This window comes from Phacochoerus africanus, chromosome X (assembly GCF_016906955.1).
Source record: "Phacochoerus africanus isolate WHEZ1 chromosome X, ROS_Pafr_v1, whole genome shotgun sequence".
In the NCBI taxonomy this organism is placed as follows: domain Eukaryota; kingdom Metazoa; phylum Chordata; class Mammalia; order Artiodactyla; family Suidae; genus Phacochoerus; species Phacochoerus africanus.
This window is the reverse complement of record NC_062560.1, coordinates 15,417,079-15,440,551: the sequence shown is the minus strand read 5'-3', so window position 1 is coordinate 15,440,551 and position 23,473 is coordinate 15,417,079. Positions and strand designations below refer to the sequence as shown.

The 23,473-nt window shown below is 45.9% G+C and overlaps 1 protein-coding gene across 4 annotated transcripts in view; it reads left to right on the top strand.

The window, feature by feature from the left end:
- The window catches only part of CTPS2 (CTP synthase 2), a 126,085-nt gene that overhangs the window by 92,047 nt on the left and 10,565 nt on the right, over positions 1 to 23,473 (top strand). For all 4 annotated transcript variants that reach the window (XM_047764730.1, XM_047764731.1, XM_047764728.1 and 1 more), the window contains exons 15-17: positions 4,417 to 4,472; positions 9,559 to 9,655; positions 15,098 to 15,242. In XM_047764730.1, coding sequence (XP_047620686.1) covers positions 4,417 to 4,472; positions 9,559 to 9,655; positions 15,098 to 15,242 — 298 coding nt within the window. The remainder of the gene's footprint in view (positions 1 to 4,416; positions 4,473 to 9,558; positions 9,656 to 15,097; positions 15,243 to 23,473) is intronic.

Here is a 23,473-nt window from a genome sequence, read left to right as displayed (position 1 = left end):
AGGAGAACCAACGCGGAAGGTTCCTGGACGACGTCATGGGCGCATCCTCCTTAACCCACAGGCGATTATGCTCAGGGTGCCTGATCTTTAGCTGAGGGGTGACTGCGTTTAGGGTGCCATTAAGTCAGGGAGAAGGACAAGGAAGGGCTCTAAACTGCTCAGTTTTCGAGTACTCATTTCTAACAGAAGCCTGAGGAATACCGCTTTTGTCTTAGGTGTGCAAGATCCTCTGTCATTATGTGTATCCCTTGAGAGGGAACCAGGATCCTGCCCCAAGGCTGTGCCGCTGTTGCTTGACGGCTCCTGCCTCATCCCTGCGTCCCCTCCCTTCCCTGGTCAGCAAGTGTCTGAAGCTGTCCCTAGGAACTCAGGGGAGGCATGGAGGCTGAATGAGGCCCATTTCCTAAGAACAAGAAATGGGGGACACAGAAAGGCTCTTACACCCAGGAGCCCCACAGGGTCCTGCCTGGTTACGTTTTGTAGGTTAAGGCTTTATCAGTCGTCTTTCTGTAAAGCTTTGCTGGCACTTCTTAAGGGAGCGTTAAGCTTATGTGCAGTTCATCTCTGTTCTATTTTATTTTGTCTCTAAAAAGACTAGGACAGAAAGGAAGAGCATGTCACTTTGTTATTGTTGGGGATGTCCCTCTTTGCCGAGGCTCGCGGCATGGCATGTGTGCTCAGTAAATCCATCGAGAGCCACGCTCCTAACAACCTGCTGTATCTCCCCCTGTCTTTTCACTCCACATCTGGATGCAGTCTGCAGGCAGCAGCATCCAGCATCTCGCTTGTCATTGACTGTCCCCCTACAGCACTTTCGGTGACATTGTGGCTCAATGATTCCTGCCAGTGACTCCCTGTGCATCCTGGGCCCTCTCCTGAGCACAGCCAATTCCGAATCCCTGGTGCCAGGGCCCTGGAGTGAGCCCTCTTAGTTTTATTTAGACTTGAAAGTGTTTTCACCTGATAACATCCTGAGCTGATTCTTGACATAAAGTTTGTTTTTTGTTTTTTCTTTTTTGCTGCCCTCACAACATGCTAAAGTTTCCAGACCATGGGCTGTGCCACAGCACCAACCAGAGCTACTGCAGTGACAATACCACATCCTTAACCTGCTGAGCCATAAGGGAACTCCGCCAACATATAGTTTTAAAGGAAATTTCAGGTTTTTTTCTTTTTTCATGGATATGGCAATAGATTAATTTCATAAATTAATTCTTTTAAAAAATTTTAAAAATTAAAGTATAGTTGATTTACAGTGTTGCGTTAGTTTCTGGCGTACAGCAAAGTGATTCAGTTATATGTTCTTTTTCAGATTAATTTCCTTTATAGGATATTACAAGATACTGAGTATAGTTCTCTGTGCTATGCAGTTGGTCCTTGTTGGTTATCTGTTTTATATATAGTAGTGTATATGTGTTAATCCTAAACTCCTAATTTATGCCTCCCTTTCCCCTTTGGTAACCATAGTTTGTTTTCTGTCTGTGGGCCTATTTCTGTTTTTTATGTAAGTTCATTTTTATCATTTTTAGAAGATTCCACATGTAAGCGATATCACATGTCATTTGTCTTTCTCTTTCTGACTCACTTCACTTAGTATGATCATCTCTAGGTCCATTCGTGTTGCTGCAAATGGCATTTCATTCTTTTTTATGGCTGAGTAATATTCCATTACATCTATCTAGCTATCACATCTTCTTTATCCATTCATCTGTTGATAGATATTTAGGTTGCTTCTCTATCAGAAATTCAATCTTGATAGATTTGTCAGTGATTAAGAGAGATTTTAGAGTATAAAACATTTCCCAAACTCTGAAAGTATTTCATCATGTACATTCACCATATACATTCTCTCTGTATGTGTGTATTTACATATACACACATACAGAGTATCTATAATATATATTTATATGTGCTTCATTCATAAATACATAGGTATCGAGTACCTGCTTATATGCTAGACCCAGGTCTCAAGAATTGGGGGGATCTTGTCTTACCTTGTAGAACTTATATTCTAGCTTCCATTCTTTCTGTTTGGATTTCATAATCTAGAGATAACAATAGCAATGTGTGGCTTACTGTTGTAAGTAGTTCAAATATTTTGATTTATTTAATCCTCACAACAGTCCCGTCAAGCAGATACTCTCATAACCCCCATTTTACAGATGCGGAAGCTGAGGCAGAGAGCTGAAGTAATTTGTCCACGCCACAAATCCATTCAGTGGTACAGTGAAATTTAAATCCAGGCAGTATGGGAGTTTCCACTGTGGCACAGCAGAAACAAATCTGACTAGGATCCATGAAGATATGGGTTCCATCGCTAGCCTCGCTCAGTGGGTTTAGGACCTGGCGTTGCCGTGAGCTGTGGTGTAGGTCACAGATGCGGCTCAGATCCTGCACTGCTGTGGCTGTGGCTGGCAGCTACAGCTCTGATTCGACCCCTAGCCTGGGAACCTCCATATGCTACGGGTGCGGCCCTAAAAAAAAAAAAAAAAAAATCCAGGCCGTATGGCTCCAGAGTCACCACACCTCCCGCCTTCCTCTGTTACCCCTCTGGGATTTCTTAGCAAACACCAAGGTTGCCTTAAGCCAGGCAGCAAGCACAAGGCACACAGGTTCAAAAGTTCGCCTGAGATCCTGCTAGTCCCAATGACTCAACTATAATTGCTCAGTATAATTCCTTATATCCTAATATTCCCGTTTTCCTCATCACCTCTGTTAATGATGGCAGGCTCGGTTATTGGATTTGCTTAGTCATCTGTGCTAATGAAGGAAGAGAGGAGGAAATTTTGGAGGAAAAGATCAATGACAAAGTCAGAGAGCCGTAGGGGAGTCAGAATCCTCTCCAAGTTAGGTTCAGATACTCGAACCGCTTGTTCTTGTCACTTCATAATATTATGTTTCTATCTTGTTTTTCCAACTGGGCATTATCGTGCTATCATTTTCCCTTTTTTCCTTCATTTTTATGAACTGAATGTTTGAGTACAAAGGCTCCGCCTTGAATGCCCCCCGTCAGTGCCATGTTGCAGTTTTCTCAGAGGAGCTCCCTGCCCCCACTCTTCCCAGTTTTCTTCTAAAACATATTAACATCGCCACCAGGGAGCTCTCTCTGTATGGACAGGATTGCAACTACAAGTTCAGTCATGATAACTGATCACACAGCCTCGTAGGAGAGGACAGCCGGTTTGCGTTTTGTTTATCCAAGTCAACATCTCCAGTGAGACGCCTTCAGTCTCTCTTGGTTGAAACATCCCGTTCTGCAGCCTGAGGACGTCTTGGCGAGTCTGAAAATCCCCTGCCGGTGGAATCGAGCCCAGCTCCTGCTTCTGCTGGAGTTTGGCCAAGGCTTCCAGCACCATCGGTGGGCTTTCTCGTCCCCTGGCTGCGTGCCTGGGGACTGCGCGTGAGGGCTGGCGCCCAGGGAATTGTCGTGGCCCCTGCGCCTGCTCCCCACTTGGCACTTGGCCATCCGCTTCTCCATGTGCTCAGGGGCGCCTGTTCGGGAGACGTGTCTGGCCACGGAGCCTGCTCCTGTCACCTCACACTGCTGCCACGGGGCATCCCACCAGCCACCGTGCCCATGGCCAAGCCGACCATGCCTGGGACACTGCCCCCCCCCCCGGGGGGGGTGGCCTGCAGCCACTCGCGCCTGTCCAAGAGCCCCACGCGGGATTTTCCGCCCCCCACCCCTGGGTGAGGGCTGCGGGTGCAGACGTGCCCTCCCTCCTTCCGGCAGCCCTCCATCCCTGGCGGGATGTTGGTTGCCGACCGTCCGCCGCTAAATAACGCAGGGGATCACTTCGTGGTTAAATCGCCGTCCTCGTTTCTGTTTTCTAGCGTAAGTTCCTAGAGGTCACATTTTAGCCAAAGGGAAGGCATTATGTCTAAGGTGGAGTGTAAGCCCGCGTGGCCAGTGCCGTGCGACCACAGAGGCGGCTGGCGTAGTGCAGGAAGCACGGGGCAGCCTGGGCTCCGCGCAGGACTGTGTCACCAGTGGGGCGGGGCTTCGGGCACGTCCTTTGGTTTCGTTTCCCTTCCTTGCGTTTCATTTTCTTCTTGGGTAAGATGAGACCCGTTAGGAATCTGTGCAGAGGCGATGGTGCCCACGTCACGGGGCTCTCAGTCCTGCAGGCGGGTGTATAAAAGGAGGGCACGTCTGCCGAGGTTCCTGGCGGGCTTGCCTAACAGCGGGCATCCCTTTATGCGGTGCTGATGCCTTACTTGGGAATTGCTTCAGGGTTTCACAGAAGCTATTGCTGTCCTGTAAGAAAAGGAAATCTAGATCACCGTCTAGAATCTAGGTCATTTTAGCCCCGCGGTAGATGGATAGAGATCAAATAGATCCCACCCCCACATATGCCTTGGATGTGGTTCCAAAGCTGATTACTCCAATATTAATTTCACTTTCATACTTTACAGGGAAACTTTACGGGGACGTTCCTTTCATAGAAGAAAGACACAGACATCGCTATGAGGTATGCCTTTCACGCTGACTCACTGTGGACTACAGATGCTTGGTGCGAGGAGCCCCAGTGATTACAAGCGGGCCTCTGGAAGAGGGGTCCAGCCTGGTGTCCATAGGGCTGGGGGGAGAAGTGCCAAATTTCCCAGAGGGGGTGGGGATGGGTGGGGGCGGGGGGAGACTCTGGTCTTGGCTTTCCAAAGTATCTGCACATGGGATGTTTCAGGGTTCTCTGTTACCCTAGCTGCTGTCTCCTAGATCAAGATAAAGTTGTCATCTTTATCCTTAACCTCCTGCCCTTTATTTTAGCAAGCTTGGGAAAAGGGTACTTGCATCTTCTGAACCAAATACCTCATGGGATAGGGGTGTGTCTCTAGGTATCACATGATGGATTCTTGGTTTGGGAGCCTCTCGGAAGCTACGTTGACCATGAAGCTTGGTGTCACACGACCAAGAGGAGTTACTGTTGAGATTGACACATGAGAAGCATGGGTTCCCTCCAATGTAGCTTGTCTGTACCAGGACTAATTGGTGTACCAATCACGATGCTTTTGACTGCAAAGAATCGAAATTCCCTCTCATTATTCACTGAAAGCAGCCCAAACAATAAGGACATTTTTCACCTCAGGTAATAGGTAGTGCAGAGGCTGGGCAGACTCCAGGCATGGAATAATCAGGGCTCCTGTGTGTTTGCCTTGTCTTTAGGCTGGTCTTGCTCAGAGTTGTCAGATGGCTGCCAGTGGCAACTGAGGCAACACGCATCTCTCCTAGATGTGATTGAGTCAGTTTAGGTTTCCTGCCTACTTGTGAACTGGTAACCCTTGCCAGGGCAATGCTGAACTAGGCTTAAACCCGGATTTCTGCATCATTCACCTACCGAGAGGAATGGGTTTATTATGTTTGGCTTGGACCAATTACGATCAACTTATAAAATGGAGGAGATGGGAGTTCCCCTCATGGTGTAGGGGAAACAAATCTGACTAGGAACCATGGGGTTTGGGTCTCGATCCTTGGCCTCGCTCAGCAGGTTAAGGATCCGGCGTTGCTGTGGCTGTGGTGTAGGCCGGCAGCTGCAGCTCTGATTCGACCCCAGCCTGGGAACCTCCATATGCCGTGGTCTCACTTCTGTTGGAAACTGGCCCAAATGGTAGGACAAAAATTATTGAGCTGCTCTGCCTAAGTGGTAGCTAGAAGGTGTAAGAACCACTGTGCATGTGCTGGGGTGGCCATTCATTCCTTCATACTTATTTTTCGTCTCACGTGTGCTGGAGGTGGAAAGGGGAAAGGCATACACGGTCTCCCTCCTGTTGGGGAGCTTCTGTTCTAATTGGAGAGGACCAAAAAATAACAAAATATTTACTGATTGAATCACATATTGGACAAAGTACTTGTGTCTGGAATATATAAAGAATTTGTCCAACTTAATAGCAAATAATGGCAGAAGATCTGAATAGACATTTCTGCAAAAAAGGTAGACAAATGGCCAGCCCGTAAGAAAATGAAAAGATAATCAACATCATTTGTCATTAGGAAAATGCAAATCAAAACCATAAAGAGGTGCCATTTCACACCCACTAGAATGACTGTATTAAAAACATGAACAACAACAAGCGTTGGCAAGGATGTGGAGGAACTGGAACTCCCATACTGATGGTGGGAATGCAAATGGTGCAGCCGTGTTGGGAAGTCATCTGGTAGTTCCTCAAAAGGTTGAACAGAATTACCATATGACACAGTAATTCCACATCTAGGTATATATCCCAGAGAAATGAGAACATATATCCACGCACAACTTGTACACGAATGGTCAGAGCAGCATTATTCCTAACAGCCAAAAAAGTAGCAACAACCCAAATGTCCATCAGCTAATGAATGGGTGAATAAAATGTGGTATATCCATACAATGACAATAAAATGACAGTAAAAAGAAATGAAATACTGATGCACGCTATAATATAGATGAACCTAGAAAACACTGTTAAGTGAAAAAAGCCAGTCACAAAAAAAACATACCATGTGATTCATTCACATGAAAACCCAAAATAGGCAAATCTAAAGAGAAAGAATATAGATTGGTGGTTGCTGAGTTGGAGGGTGTATGTGTCCAGTGATAAGGGATAAGGGAATTGGGGATGATGGTTGGTGGGCATAGGGTGTTATTTTTGGATTGATCATGGGATGGTTGACATTGTCTGTGTGGGAATTCCTGATGTGGCTCAGCGGTAATGAACCCAACTAATATCCATGAGGATGCAGGTTCAATCCCTGGCCTTGACCAGTGGGTTAAGGATCTGGAGTTGCCATGAGCTGTGGTGTAGGTTGCAGACACAGCTCGGATCTGGTGTTGCTGTGGCTGTGGTGTAGGCCGGCAGCTGCAGCTCCAATTCGACCCCCAGCCTGCGAACTTTAATATGCTATGTGTTTGGCTCTGAAAAGCAAAAAAAAAAAAAAAAAAAAGAAAGAAAAGAAAAGCAATTGTCTGTGAATGTACTAAAAACTATCGAGTTGTATACTTTTAGTGGGTAAATTGTAATGGCATATGAATTCTATTTCAATAAAGCTGGTGAAAAAGGAAAATAAGTAGAAATTCTGAGAAGTAGCCTCATGTTAAAAGAAAAGCATGTGGAGTTAGGATTGAGAAGGAGGCAGTTCCTGTTGTGGCGCAGCGGAAACAAATCAGACTAGCATCCATGAGGATGTGGGTCCGATCCCTGGCCTCACTCAGCGGCTCAAGGATCTGGCGTTGTGGTGAGCTATGGTGTAGGTGGCAGACTCACCTTGGATCCCGCGTTGCTGTGGCTGTGGCGTAGGCCAGCGTCTGCAGCTCCGATTCCACCCCTAGCCTGGGAACTCCCATATGCTACTGGTGTAGTCTGGGGGGGAAAAAAAAAAAAAAAAAAAGATTGAGAAGGACAGGTGGGACCCTGCTTGATTTTGGATGAGGAAGTGTTTTCTGTGAAGGAGAGGCTGAAAAGTCTGGGAGAGGGCCGCTGATGAGATGAGTGAGGAAAGGGCCTGTGAGCCAGGTCACCAAGTTGTCCTCTAAAACCAGTATTTCAGTAGAAAAGTTGTTCCCGGCTTCTCTTTAGAGCGCTTACGTAACTATATGTAAAGAAGGCTTCTGGTTTAGTCACGGGGGAAATAAGATAGTTTCAATCCTCAAGTAGATGTGTGATGTGGGGAGAGACAGTTAATTACACATAACTCAAGGGAAGAAGCAAATATGGGAGAGCTATAAATAGCTAGTCTCCAGGTTTCAAGACAGAATATCTGTGTCGCAGTCCTACTTTTTTTTATTATGTAAGTTTCTCGTGCACAGCGTTGTAGTTTAACATCTGTATCCACTGCAGAGTGATCACCACCACAAGCCTAGTTACCACCCATCACCATGCAGTCGACCCCCTTCACCCATTTTGCCCATCTCTCAACCCCCTTCCCTACTGGTCACCACTAATATGTTCTTTGTATCTGTGAGTTATTTCGGTTTTATTTCGTGTATTCCTTTTTTTGGGGGGGTTACTTTCAACATAGGAGGGAAATCATATTTGTTTTTCCCTAATTTATTTCCCTTAGCATAATAGTTTAGGGTCCATCCATATTGTTACAAAGGGCATGATTTAATTTTAAATGACTGAGTAGTATTCCCTGATACATCTATAGCTATTTCTCCATCTATATATCTCACATCTTTATCCATCAGTGGGCGCTTAGGTTGTTTCCATATCTTGGCTATTGTGAATAATGTTGCAATCAACACAGTGTCTGTATATCTTCTTTAATGAATGTTTTCATGTTCTTTGGATAAATACCCAGGAGTGGAATAGCTGGGTCATATGGTACTTCTAGTCTTAATTTTTGGAGGAGTCTCCGTACTATTTCCCACAGTGCCTGCACCAATTTATAGTCCTGCCAGCAGTGTGAGACTTTTTTCCACGTCCTTCCTCACATTTGTTATTCCTTGCCTTTTTTTTTTTTTTTGTTCTTTTTGCCTTTTCTAGGGCCGCTCCCGTGGCATATGGAGGTTCCCAGACTAGGGGTCCAATCGGAGCTGCAGCCACCAGCCTACGCCAGAGCCACCGCAACACCAGGTCTGAGCCGCGTCTGCGACCTACACCACAGCTCATGGCAACGCTGGATCCTTAACCCACTGAGCGAGGCTGGGGATCGAACCCACAACCTCATGGTTCCCAGTCGGATTCATTTCTTCTGTGCCAAGACGGGAACTCCATGCTTGCCTTTTCGATGATAGCCTTTCTAACAGGCGTGAGGTGATATCTAATTGAGGTTTTGATTTACATTTGCCTGAAAATGGGTGCTGTTGAACATCTTCTCCTGTGCCTGTTGGCCCTCTGTGTGTGTATCTTCTTTGGAAAAATGTCTTTTCAGTTGCTCTGCCCATTTTAAAAATTGGGTTGGTTTTTTTTTTCTTTTTTGCCTTTTCTAGGGCCGCTCCCGAGGCACATGGAGGTTCCCAGGCTAGGGGTCGAATCGGAGCTGTAGCCACCGGCCTACGCCAGAGCCACAGCAACTCGGGATCCGAGCCGCGTCTGCAACCTACACCACAGCTCACTGCAACGCCGGATCCTTTACCCACTGAGCAAGGCCAGGAATCGAACCCGCACCCTCATGGTTCCTAGTCGGATTCGTTAACCACTGCGCCACGACGGCAACTCCTGGTTTTTTTTTTTTAGTGTTGCACTCTATGAAGTCTTTATCTATTTTGGCTATGAACCCCTTATCAGATATATGATTTGCAAATATCTTCTCCCATTCAGTAGGTTGCCTTTTCGTTTTGATAGTGGTTTCCTTCACTGCGCAGAAACTTTTTAGTTTGAGGTAGTCCCACAGTCCTACTTTTCGAAAGTCTCTTTGGGCAGTAGAAGGTATGCCTCCCATCTTTAAGGGCTGTGATGAGATTCTTTCTCAGGTTCATAATGAGTTTAAAAATAGGCTTTGTGGTGGTTTGAATATAGAAATTAGCTACTAATTAGAGGATCACCGAAATGGAAAATCCACCCAATTGACAGAGGCCACTTTCATAAGCTGATAGGTCTGTATTGCTCTGCTGCCCAAAGTCACTTAATTTCTTCTATTTCCAGGTGAATCCTAGCCTGATCAACCAACTTGAGCAGAATGACTTAAGTTTTGTAGGTCAGGATGTCGATGGGGAGAGGATGGAAATCATTGAACTAGCAAGTAAGTGGGCTGCTCATTTTTGAACATTGTTGTGAGCGGGGTGAGCTGTTATCTTTTTGTCAACTGTAGGCATACCCAGATAGAACTTGAGATCCCTTTTGTTTGCTCTTTTTCTTTTCCTTGCTCCTTTGAAATAAAATATGCAACTAAATATCCATAATATGCACTAAATATAAAGTATAGAGTACTAAGTATGAAGTATGAAAAAACAGACCGCTTATAGTCCTCATCATTTGGGGGCCCGTTGGTGTGAATTTACCATAACGAGATGGAGTGTTCAGAGCCTACCCATTCGGCCAGTAGCTTCTGTGCCATCCCTGCCCCCTTCCCGGGCCTCCTCTGCTGCTAGCCTCTGGGTTCGGCGCTCAGGGAGAGGCAGGCAGCCTTCCGTTGGGCAGCGCTCTGCTTTCTTCCTCCTGTAAGAGAAGACTGGCCCGGTCCCTCCTCGCTGCTGCTGATCGCACAGCCCATATGACAATAATTGGTTGGCTAAACCACCCTCATTGATTGAATCCTTCGTGTGTGCAGAATACTCTAACAATGCTAGCTGAACTTTCTAGAACCTACCTTTCTCATCTCTATGCCTTAGGCTCTAGATAACCTGGACTACTTCTTCTTCTTCTCACCTTCCTCTTCCTTTTTCCGTCTTAGCCCAAGTCACTGCTCTTCTGCCTCAAATTCCTTTTCTCTGCCCTTTTCACTTTCTACCTCTAATCTGCACAAGTAGTTCAGAAGTCCCGAGAAGGGAGGAAACTTGAAGTTGGGAAAGGCTTCTTTGAAGGGAGTAGCATTTTCCCGGGACCCAGAAAGGAGGCAAGCAATGGCCATTAAGTGTGTTTTCTCTAGATGCTCCTTCCCAGACCCCTGGCTAGGAGCCCCGAGTGCCTTCTGTAACTGACAAGGCAGGCAATGTTAGTGCCACTTGACGGAGGAGAGTGGCTGCAGAGAGATGAAGCACCCTGCCAGGGCCATCCACCTTGGGGGCCTGGAGCTAAACCAGGTCGTAACCTTCTGCCAGGTGCTGCCTTCACCGCCACCTCTGTGGAATTTTATTGTTCCTCTTACGTTCACTGGACATGCCACCTAAGATGATCAATCCATGCCTGAAATTTTATTGTATTTTGTTTTGTCTTTTTGCCACTTCTTGGGCCGCTCCTGCGGCATATGGAGATTCCCAGGCTAGGGGTCGAATCGGAGCTGTAGCCGCCGGCCTACGCCAGAGCCACAGCGACTCGGGATCCGAGCCATGTCTGCGACCCACACCACGGCTCACAGCTACGCCAGATCCTTAACCCACTGAGCAAGGCCAGGGATCGAACCCGCACCCTCATGGTTCCTAATCGGATTTGCTAACCACGGAGCCACGACGGGAACTCCATGCCTGAAATTTTAAATTAGAACATGAGGCGGTATTTCCTCTATGTCATCTCTCTGATGGAAATGCCCATCATGTACAATTTTTTTTAGCGTGGGTCACTGTGGTGAAGTCTCTTAAATCTGCCGCGTGAGAGGGCAGAGACACTTCTTAAGCAAAGTGCTGTTTGTTTACTTTGCCCAAGTATTTATTCTCTTTCATTCTCTTGACTCTTTATTGAAGAGAAGCTTCTTTCATCGCAAGGATTTAGTTTCCCATTGACACTTTCAAATTTCATGTGCATTAGAAAGGAAATGAAACTCGCCGTAAAACCTGGTGATTTTTAAAAAGCTGACTGCAAGGGAATTCATTTTATTAAGGATAATTTCCCAGAAGATTTCAATCCTAGCTACCCTTACCATATCCATGAATCTCGACATTCCTAAAGGAATTCTAAAAGGAACAACAAAGCCTGAGATTATTGTAATGTCAGAATTTGTTTCAAAAAGCAATTAAGAGCATTATTTAAAAGATACTTTGACTGCTAGAACATCATCCAAATAAAAACTTTTTAGTCTCTTTCCTCATATCAGCGTAGAGGATTTTTTGGATAAACTGATTCAGAGCAGTGATCTGCTCATTCAGATATTCTGTCCCTGGTTATAACATGATCTGCTGCTCGGCTTCTGTCTGCAGTGGTACAAAAACACAATTATTATTTGCTTGTCTCAAAGACATCCCTAGATGCTGTGCTGCAAGCTTCGTCACACCTTGAATGTAAAGCTGAGTTGCTTAGTTTCTTTTACTAAGGATGGATGATTTCTTTTCTTTTATTTATTTATTTATGTATTTATTTAGTCTTTTTGCTGTTTCTTTGGGCCGCTCCCGCGGCATATGGAGGTTCCCAGGCTAGGGGTTGAATCGGAGCTGGAGCCACCGGCCTACGCCAGAGCCACAGCAACGAGGGATACGAGCCGCGTCTGCGACCTACACCACAGCTCACGGCAACGCCGGATCATTAACCCACTGAGCAAGGGCAGGGACCAAACCCGCAACCTCATGGTTCCTAGTCAGATTCGTTAACCACTGCGCCACGACGGGAACTCCGATTTCTTTTCTTGATGGGGCACTTTCCTAGGAGAAGCTAGCATTCCCTTCACCAAGTTTTCATACCCAAATGTTCCTCTTTTTTTTTTTTTTTGTCGTCTTTTTGCCATTTCTCAGGCTGCTCCTGAGGCATATGGAGGTTCCCAGGCTGGAGGTCGAATTGGAGCTGTAGCTGGCAGGCCTACACCAGAGCCACAGCAATGCGGGATCCAAGCCGCGTCTATGACCTACACCACCGCTCACAGCGACGCCGGATCCTTAACCCACTGATTTAGGCCAGGGATCAAACACGCAACCTCATGGTTCCTAGTCGGATTCGTTAACCACTGAGCTACAATGGGAACTCCCCAAATGTCCCTCTAATTCAAGGAGTCTTCTTCCTAAATGTGGTATAGAAGATTTCTTTCTTTCTTTCTTTCTTTCTTCCTTCCTTTCTTCCTTTCTTCCTTCCTTTCTTCCTTTCTTTCCTTTCTTTCCTTTCTTTCCTCTCTTTCTCTCTTTCTCTCTCTCTCTCTCTTTTCTCCCTTTCTCCCTTTCTCCCTGGCTGCACCTGCAGCATATGGAAGTTCCCGGGCTAGGGGGTCGAATCGGAGCTGCGGCTGCTGGCCTACACCACAGCCACAGCAACACCAGATCCGAGCTGTGTTTTCGACCTACACCACAGCTCACAGCCACGCCAGACCCTTAACCTACTGAGCGAGGCCAGGGATTAAACCCGTGTCTTCGTGGATACTAGTCAGGTTTGTAACCTGCTGAGCCACAATGGGAACGCCTGTGAGATAGAAGATTTCTATGCTGGATGTTTCTGGATTCAGAGCTGTCTGATAGAATCTGCTGCAAAAATGGAATATTCTGCCCTGTTCAATATGGTAGCTACCAGCTGTTTGTGGCTATTTAGCTGTTGAAATGTGCTCGGTTAATTTGAATGAATATAAGTGGTCACCTGTGGCCAGGGGCTACCATTTTGTAGAGCAAAACTTTAAAAGATACCCTTGGGAGAGTGGACATTGCCATTCAATCACTATTTCCTCACTACTGAGCATTAGTTTTGGGTCTCCATTGGTAAGAGTCAGGGATTTGTGATTTTGAATTCCATACTAGATTTTTAGGTCATTTGATAAACCATCTCATCGAAAGGTTTGAAGTTATATTTACTTCCTCCTATAAAGCTTATATTTTAGAATTCTCAGTTTGATATATATGGCTATTAAAATGATTTTTTTTTTTTTTTGGTCTTTTTAGGGCCGCACGTGAGGCATGTGGAGGTTCCCAGGCTAGGGGTCAAATCCGAGCTGTAGCTGACAACCTACACCACAGCCACAGCAATGTGAGATCTGAGCCACATCTGTGACCTACACCACAGCTCAGCAACGCCTGATCCTTAGCCCACTGCGCGAGGCCAGGGATCGAACTTTCGTCCTCATGGATACTAGTCCCATTTGTTTCCGCTGAGCCATGATGGGAACTCCTAAAATAATTTTTAAAGAAAGAAATACCTACTAATCACACTCTGTTCTATAGCAATTATGGGATGAAAGAATTGCCCAATCTCTCATTAGGAGTTGCTTCCTAATCTGGGAATAAACATACTTTCTGAGAGCTCCGATTGGGGAATTTCTAGACCTTGAAAATTTCTACCCACATTTGGAAATGTCACCCAGTAATTTTTACCATTCCCAAACAGGGGATTTCAGGTACCTGAGAAAGTGACTTGTCTGTTCCTATTAAATGTAGAACCTGAATTGCTCATCCTGGGGCTTCTTACCACCCTTGACATGGAAGAGCTTCATTCACCCTCTGATAATGTAAGACATATGTGTTATTGCAAAGGTTCACACCATACAGAGAAGTATAAATAAGGCAGGAAATGAAAATATCTTCACCTGTCGCCACCTGGAGCCATAACCACCACTCACATGGTGGTCACCCCTCGGAGACGCTTCATCCCAAGCGTTAAGTTGGCGTGGGCTGAAATATGAGTGCGTGCTCAGCTTCGTGGTGCTCCCCGTGATTTCTCTCCCACCCCGAGCTGCGACTAGAAAAGCGGTTCTACCCGCTGCATTTCCAGGGGACCCATCCCTTTAGAAAGAGCCTTTGTAGCAAAGGACCTGCAGCCATCTAAGAGAAAGAGTGACCTCTGTTTAGCCTGAAGTACGAGGATACCAGGGTGTTGGGAAAGGGGACCTTTCCCCCTCCACCCTTCTTGATTTCTTGTGACTGGACTAATACTAAAATTAATACAAGGCAGCTTAGCAAGAGAAGAACAAATTTTAAGTCGTGCCGATGGAAGTCTCCCAGAAATGGGACCTAGGAAATGGCCAAAGCAGGCAGCTTTGATACTTTTTAGGTAAAGCAATGATAAATATGTTAGGAGTTAAGACGAAGAAACTTATTAGGCTTTGGATGCTTCGTGAAGAATCTAAGCAGAGTTTGGGCTCCGGGTTGTAAAGTAATCAGGTGGTTTATACAGGCTTTTCTGCCCCACTTCCCCATGTCTAGCGGTGAGGGCGTCCTCCTCCCTCCATGTAAGGGAGGCACCTTCCACATGGGAGGTGGGTTTCCTGCTTTCAGGGAGACTGGGTGGGGGTGTGTGTGGGGGGTGGCAAAGTGCTCCTCTTGCATCAGCTCAGTCTTAAGTAACTTCATTTGAAAACAGTCAATACGCCCTTGAGGCCTCAAGGCCTCAAGGAAAGGGGAAGTCTGGGGAGGGCCTGGAGAGCAGGCAGATTTGGGGAAGGCGATCATCTTCTCATTCCAAAACGTGTGCTTGGCTTCGCTCCCTTTCATACCTTCCGCGGCGTGTTGTGCAATTTGCAATTCTGCTTCCAAGTCGGATCATGAAAGGAACGGACTATGGTGGTTAACAAGTTAACTCATCTTCTTACTTTTTAATAGGTTTTCTTACTTTAAAGGTAAGAAGGCCTTTCAAGCTGTTCTCATACTGGTCCGCTTCAGTTGCATCCCGATTCTTCTCATTTCAGATCACCCGTATTTTGTCGGAGTCCAGTTCCATCCTGAGTTTTCCTCTAGGCCTATGAAGCCTTCCCCTCCATACCTGGGGCTCTTACTTGCGGCAACTGGGAATCTGAATGCCTACCTGCTGCGGGGCTGCAAACTGTCTTCCAGGTACCCAGCTTACTGTTCTTAGCACCCACTTTACAGGCGGGAATCAACACCTTAGGTTCCTCAGAAAATTTAATTAAATATCATTGTAGGAGCTTTTAAAAAGTGGAGAATCATTTTTCCCCTCGTAGCCAATATAATTTTTTTGTCTTAAAATGACTTAATCACATCTACAACGGTAATGTGGCAGCTTTCCGAATCACGCTGATGCTGAGTGTGGTTTTAGAGATTTTTGTCATTTTGGTAAGTGAAAAAAGGGATTTTCTTTTGTTGACTCTTAATAAATATGTGAGAATATTTTATGTGTTTATTGGCTTGTTTTGTGAATAGCCAATTCATGTCCTTTGCCTTTTTTTTCCATTTGCTCTTATTCTTTTTCCTAATGATTGGTAAGTTCTTTAAAATATCTCAAGGACATTGATCTTTGTTAGCTTACAAATGCTTTTTCAACGTGATTTAGTTTTTCCTCTGAGTTAATGCTTTTCATTAGTTTTGATTAGTTTTATCTTAGTTTTAATTTTCCCTAAAGAGATTTTAAAAAAAATAACTTTATTGTGGAGTTCCTGTGGTGGTGCAGCAGAAACGACTCTGACTAGGAACCATGAGTTTTTGGGTTCGATCCCTGGCCTCGCTCACTGGGTTGAGGATCTGGTGTTGCCTTGAGCTGTGGTGTAGTTTGCAGATGCGGTTCGGATCCTGTGTTGCTGTGGCTGTGGTGTAGGCCAGCAGCTACAGTTCCTATTCGACCCCTAGCCTGGGAACCTCCATATGCCGTGGGAGCGGCCCTAAAAAGACAAAAAAAAAAAAAAAAGATTATGTAAATAATTACCCATTTGTTTTCCATGAGGACGTCTGTGGTTTCAGTTTTATAGTTTCAATTTGTAATTGCTGTGGACTTCACTTTTAGTGTAGTGTGTGTAGTATCTGCCTCCCGCTGCCATTCCCTCCCCACCCCCTGCCAGCTTGTAGTAAGTTGAGTAATTCAGATGTGTTTCAGGAATTTCCGTTTTGTTCCATTGATGTTTCCATTTTTTTTTTTCGGAATCCTTACCACTCTTTTCATTATCATCGTATTATTTTAAATGAAGCCCTTATTTAACCCCATGGTTATTTAACATTAAAAAAAAAAGTGTTTTGCTATTCTTCCAGAGGAACCATACAATGATTTTTATTTATTTACTTATTTATTTTTTGTCTTTTGTCTTTTCTAGGGCCACTCCTGTGGCATATGGAGGTTCCCAGGCTAGGGGTCTAATCAGAGGTGTAGCCACCAGCCTACGCCACAGCCACAGCAACTTGGGATCCGAGCCGCATCTGCAACCTACACCACAGCTCACGGCAACACCAGATCCTCAACTCAGTGAGGGAGGCCAGGGATCGAACCGGAAGCCTCATGGTTCCATACAATGATTTTTAAAGTCAAAATTGAAATATCTTCATGTTTAAATACTACTTTGGGGAGAATTTACATCTTTCCTTTTTTTTTTTTTTTTGGCCTTTTCTAGGGCTGGGCTCCCTTGGCATATGGAGGCTCCCAGGCTAGGGGTCCAATCGGAGCTGTAGCTGCTGGCCTACACCACAGCCACAGCAACACAGGATCCGAGCCTCGTCTGTGACCTACACCACAGCTCAAGGCAATGCAAGATCCTTCACCCACTGAGCAAGGCCAGGGATCGAATCCGCAAACCTCATGGTTCCTAGTTGGATTCGTTAACCACTGCGCCACGATGGAAACTCCTACATCTTTCCTTCTTATCATCTAAGAGTATTGTAGACAATAACTTTAAAAACGAGAGGAACTAGCCAGAGTCACCATTTAGGTAGCGGCTGTGATCACGAGAACGGCGTATATGATGTTTGGAAGATGACCATTGCTGACCCTCATCCTAGCAAGTGCCCCTTGTGACACTGCATTTGAGGACCCCAGGATCGCTGCATGGTCTGTGTATGTGTGTGCTGTGTTACACAAGCCTGCCTGTTTGTGACAGTCCCTGCCAGGAGAGGCTCCCTGCTCTCTAGCAAGTCCTCTAACCGTGTGTTCCGATGGGAGCAGCTTTACCTATTTGGCATGTTGGGCATCTTACCAAATGAATGGCTGCTCCCTGTGCTCTCGGACCAGTGCATTGGTTTTCACACTGTGCCTCGTGGTGCTGGAGTCCAGGCTGGGATGAGGAGTCGGCTGGACGGAGGTAGGGGGTGGAGGCTGCTGCCTCCAGGCTCTTCCTTGCTTCAGCTGAGCAGCTGCGTGCTTCCTGCCTCCTGCAGCACGGACCTGCGTGAGAGTGCGTGTGAAGCTGCGCTGTGAGGCTGTGCGCTTGCACAGCAGATTGGGTATTCCTGTGGTGGCTCTATGCTCTGACCACTTCCCAGCCACTTTATCGTTTCCGTTATTTCAGGTGCTCACACATGAAACGAGAGTGACAGGGGAACAAGATAGGTGGCTGGGAGAGATAACTCACGTGTAAGCATGCACGCATACCTGTCTGGTTGTTTGCAAGCATTGACTAATATACACATGGCATCTGGTTTGTGTGGCCTGCCCACCTGTGTGCTGGATGGCCTGTCAGTTCCTACCAGGGGGCTAGTGGTCTCTGGGTAAAGCACATCGGTAATTTCCAAGATAAGTGACTGCTTGCTAGCAACCCCTGAGCAAGGCACAGTATGTCTCAGAGAGAAAGAAGAGGCCTCTTCCCAAGACCCTGATGCTGGCATTGGAATCACAGAGGATGAGCAGGCTTCTTCGGTAGTCCGACTACTCCTGTGGATCAGCCACAGAATGGTGCCTTCTTTGAGAGCAGGCAGCATCTTCTTTATCTTTGGCTCTCTGGCTCCCTAGTATACAGCGGTTGTTTACTACCCGTTAAAGTAATAAATATAAGCGTTCCCGTCGTGGCTCAGTGGTGAACGAATCCGACTAGGAACCATGAGGTTGCGGGTTCGGTCCCTGCCCTTGCTCAGTGGGTTAGGGATCCGGCGTTGCCTTGAGCTGTAGTGTAAGTTGCAGACACGGCTTGGATCCCGTGTTGCTGTGGCTCTGGCGTAGGCCAGCGGCTAGAGCTCCGATTCGACCCCTAGCCTGGGAACCTCCATATGCTGCAGGAGTGGCCCAAGAAATGGCAAAAAAGACAAAAATAAATAAATAAAAAAAAATAAAGCAATAAATGTAGATGGCAGGGGAGAATATAGTCTAGTCTCATCATCTTGGTACCTCGCAGGGGATTTTCCAGCTAAGCCTGGTGCCCGTGGCTCAATCCAGAAGCGGACACTAGGATTCCAGAGAAGCTTTGCCCCTCACCTCCGCCCTGCCCAGCTCTGTGGTGTCACTGAGCACCGAAAAGCAAGTAACTGCTTTGATGGCCACACTCTGATATGAGCTGAGTTGGGATTCTATTTCTGTCAAACAAGACTACCATCTGTAATTAGTCCTAAACAAATGTGACAAGAAATATGAACGCTGGAATAATGACTTCCTTTCCCAGAAATTGGCTGATAGTATTTAAATGTATGGCGCATGTGCAGCCGATGTCTTTAAAACCCACAACGTAAAAGTCCTTGGGCTCTGAGCACATACACCTGGGCGATCGCTTTTGCCTTCTGCCTCGTGGAGAACATGTATCTTTGAGTGCCTGGGAAGTTGCAGTAAGAATACTATTTGGGGTCTAGAGCTGCTGAGCTGAATTCCCAGCTACTCTGGGAAGACCAGGTCCACCTGGAGTTAAATGTGTGGTGATCTGTTCAAGAGGCATCGTGGTTTTAGGATAGTATTCTTTTTTTTTTTTTTTGGCTTCTATTTTATTTAATTTTATTTTTTGTTGTTGTTGTTGTTGCTATTTCTTGGGCCGCTCCCGCGGCATATGGAGGTCCAATCGGAGCTGTAGCCGCCGGCCTACGCCAGAGCCACAGCAACGCGGGATCCGAGCCGCGTCTGCACCCTACACCACAGCTCACGGCAACGCCGGATTGTTAACCCACTGAGCAAGGGCAGGGACCAAACCCGCAACCTCATGGTTCCTAGTCGGATTCGTTAACCACTGCGCCACGACGGGAACTCCTCTATTTTATTTTTGATTTTTTTTGGCTGCACCTGCAGCATGTAGAATTTCCTGGGCCAGGGATCGAACCCGAGCCACAGGAGTGACACCACCAGATCCTTAACCCACTGAGCCACCAGGGAAGTCCTTTTTCTTTTCTTTTTTTTTAATAAGCTAATACTTTTTTTTAAAAAGTATTTGCAGAATCAACTAAGTCTTGTTTTGGGGGTCCCCTAAGACCACCCACACATTCGATAATTGACTGGAAGGAGTCAGAATGTAGTTGTACTCACGGCTAAAGTTTGTTTCAGTGATGGCGTAAGCGTGCATAGCTGGGGCAGAATGGAAAGATGTATGAATAGTCTGGAGAAATCCATCGACAGGTTTCTAAGGTTCTCTTCCTTCCCCGAGAGGTCGCACAGAGCTCACCCTCCCTCCAGCTGTGAAAATGCAGTGTCCGCTGTTCATGCCCAGAGAAGCCCATTTGACAGCCACAGTTTAGGGGTTTTCTAGGGGGTGGTCACATAGGCATTCTCTGCCTAGCAACCACCCAAATTCCCGGCTCCCTGAAGGAAAGCAAGTATTCACCACAAATCACATTGTACAAACCAGCAGCCTAGGCCCAACCACATGACCTCATCATTTGGTAATGGCGAAAGCATTCTGAAAGCCAAGTGCCCCTGCCAGCAGGCCTTTCTTTTTTTTGTTGTTGTTGTTGCTATTTCACATGGAGGTTCCCAGGCTAGGGGTCGAATCGGAGCTGTAGCCACCGGCCTACGCCAGAGCCACAGCAACTCGGGATCCGAGCTGCGTCTGCAACCTACACCACAGCTCACGGCAACGCCGGATCGTTAACCCACTAAGCAAGGGCAGGGACCGAACCCGCAACCTCATGGTTCCTAGTCTGATTCGTTAACCACTGCGCCACGATGGGAACTCCCCAGAAGGCCTTTCTAAAGATAGTAGCCTCAGGCCTATTGTGTTAGTGCACAAGTCTAATAGGCCATTTTTATTTTTTATTTGTCTTTTGTCTTTTTAGGGCCGCACCTGCGGCATATGGAGGTTCCCAGGCTAGGGCTTGAATTGGAGCTATAGCTGCCGGCCCACACCACAGCCACAGCAACGTGGGATCCTTAACCCACTCAGTGAGGCCAGGGATCGAACTTGAATCCTCATGGTTCATAGTGGGATTCATTTCCTCTGCGCCAAGATGGGAACTCCCTAATAAGTTTTTTTTCTTTTTTCTTTTTTCTTTTTTTTTTTGTCTTTTTTGCCATTTCTAGGGCTGCTCCCGCGGCATGTGGAGGTTCCCAGGCTAGGGTTCGAATCGGAGCTGTAGCCCCCAGCCTACGCCAGAGCCACCTGCAATGCGGGATCTGAGCCGCCTCTGCAACCCACACCACAGCTCATGGCAACGCCTGATCCTTAACCCACTGAGCGAGGCCAGGGATCAAACCCACAACCTCATGGTTCCTAGTTGGATTCGTTAACCACTGAGCTACAACGGGGACTCCCTAATAAGTCATTTTTAGAGTAAAGAAATTCAATGGGAAATTATGGTCCATTAAATAAATCATTGTAATTATTTGCTGATATCTCTGCCCTGGTGTCTAAATATGATCTGTCCCATGTATAAGCAGTAAGCACAAATGTGCCTGGTTTTTCTGACATATGATGTAATGGAATGAGACTGCTTCATGTAATTGTAGTAAAAAATTGTAGGAGATTGACACTAAATAGACTCTCCAAAGGTTCTTATAATTGTGAGTTCTTCAGCATCTAGAAACAAAGCATATGATCTCTGTCCAGAGTCCATTTTTTTTTTTTTTAAATTGAAGCATAGTTGATTTACAGGGGTGTGTTAGTTTCAAGTGTACAGCAAAGCGACTCAGTTATGCATATGCATATTTTTTCTCTTCTTTTCTGCTGTGGTGTATCCCATGCTTTGAATATAGTTCCCTGTGCTCTATAGTAGGACCTTGCCGCTTCAGGATTACAGGTTGAAGCACCAGGAAAGAGACGAGGACCGGGAGTGGCACCTTCATAGGCTGTTTTCCAGCCCGCGTGTCTCCAGGGCTGCCCCGCGACGCTCGGAGGCACAGTCACTCCACACCGCGGTCAGGAATGACTTGCAGTTTGTGTGATGCTGACATTTGTCGTGCCCCTCTGTCAGGTCAGAGTCCCATGCTTGAATCATGCTCGTTCTGTGTCTGAAAGCCGCAACTTAGATGGAGTTCAGCCGGCAGGTCGCAGAAGTGCAGCTCTTTGGGGGAACATGTCTTGAAAGTATAAAGCCGGACTCTTAAGACATGTGAGTAGCATTGCCTTCTAGGTTTTAGGATCCTGGGTTCCATGTGGTGAAAGAGGGGCCAGGCCACTAGGGAAAGAGGAGGGAAGTTACTCCCTGGATGCACTGTATTCGCTCGGCTCTTCCCGAGCAAACTCGAAAGACCAAACTACGGTATAATCAGAGGGTCCCAAAGGAAGTGCAGACCCCGAGTGAGTGCCTTGCGTTGCCTGCTGCCCTGTGTGCCCCGAGGCGCCAAGCCCCCCCCCCCCCAACCAACCTCCAACCCCCCCTTGCTCTTTGAATCTCCGCTGCAGCAGCCCTGGGGGCGAAGGCACTCATTGCCTTGTCTCCCTTCTCTCCTCTGTGACTCCTGGGCTTTTCCTTCTGTGGGACGTGCTGGCCTCCAGCCTGGCAGGATTTTGTTTTCTGCTTACTTCTAGCTGAGGCATTACGGAAAATCTGCAAGGTAGAAAAAAGGATCCGTAAACCTAGAAGCTTAACACAGTCACTGTGCTCACTTTTGAGGCTTTCCTTCCCATCTTTTTTTTTTTTTTTGCCTTTTCTAGGGCCGCTCCCGCAGCACATGGAGATTCCCAGGCTAGGGGTCTAATCGGAGCTGTAGCCGCCGGTCTACACCAGAGCCACAGCAGCGCGGTATCCGAGCCGCATCTGCAACCTACACCACAGCTCACGGCAACGCCGGATCCTTAACCCACGGAGCGAGGCCGGGGATGGAACCTACAACCTCATGGTTCCTCATCAGATTCGTTAACCATTGAGCCACGACAGGAACTCCTCCTTCTAGTCTTTTTATTTTATTTTATTTTTTTACAGAATAAAATACATACATTTACACACAATTACATTCACACAGATTATTATAACATGGATCTTAAGAAACAGATTAAGTGACTCCCACTGGAGAAGTGGAATGGAAAATATGACAAATAGGAAATTTATTCTATACTTTATCCCAATTTTATGGCTTTCATCTTTACTACTTAGTTTTACCTATTACATTTCAATTTTTCTTTAAAAATTAGCATTATATTAAATTGTTATATTATGCAGCTAAAATTTATAAAGAAGAAAGCCTTATATACTATTAAATATTTTATATAGCATAGTAAAAAGAATAACTTAACTGGTAAGCATAACAAAAATAATACATCCTCTGAAAATAAGTAAAATACAAAATGCATAAGTTGGTTAAAAAACAGTGTAACTATATAAATATGTCCTCACAATTTGTTCCATCTCATTGATTCTTCAATAAAGGCATTACACCATTCTAGGTGATGTGATAAACAAGACATTATAGACCTTATATTGTACCATGGAGAGAAATGGTTATTAATAATACACTTGTAGAACTGTATTATTTAGTTGTACAGTTGCATTATTTAATTATATTATCATAAGTTCTTTGATGGAGAGGAAATCAGAATCAGATCTAAGAAGACTTCAGCATTCCAAGAATGATGTCAAATGACCCCCTTCATGGTGGGTTATGCACTTATTTACTGTGAGATATATTTCTTCTCCAGAGATTCCTTGTTTGTGTATCCATTGTAGATTTTTGGTTTGCAGTTATTCTGAAGTTTTGATATAAGAGTCTGTATGTATATGAGATTGTTTTAAGTTGTTGTCCTCTTAATTGCAAGTTCATCTCCAGTGTCCTGCATTTGTAACCCACCTCTTCTCATGATTCCTGATTTTGGTGGTATAACTGTGCATGGATAATTTCGTATCTTTACTGTATACATATGCCTTTACTGGTGAGCCTTGTCATTTGTGGAACTGTTGTTTCCTGTTGCTGTCTTGTCTTTTCTGCCTAGAGAAGTTCCTTTAGTATTTGTTGTAAGGCTGGGTTAGTGTTGCTGAATTCTCTCAGCTTTTGCTTATCTGAGAAG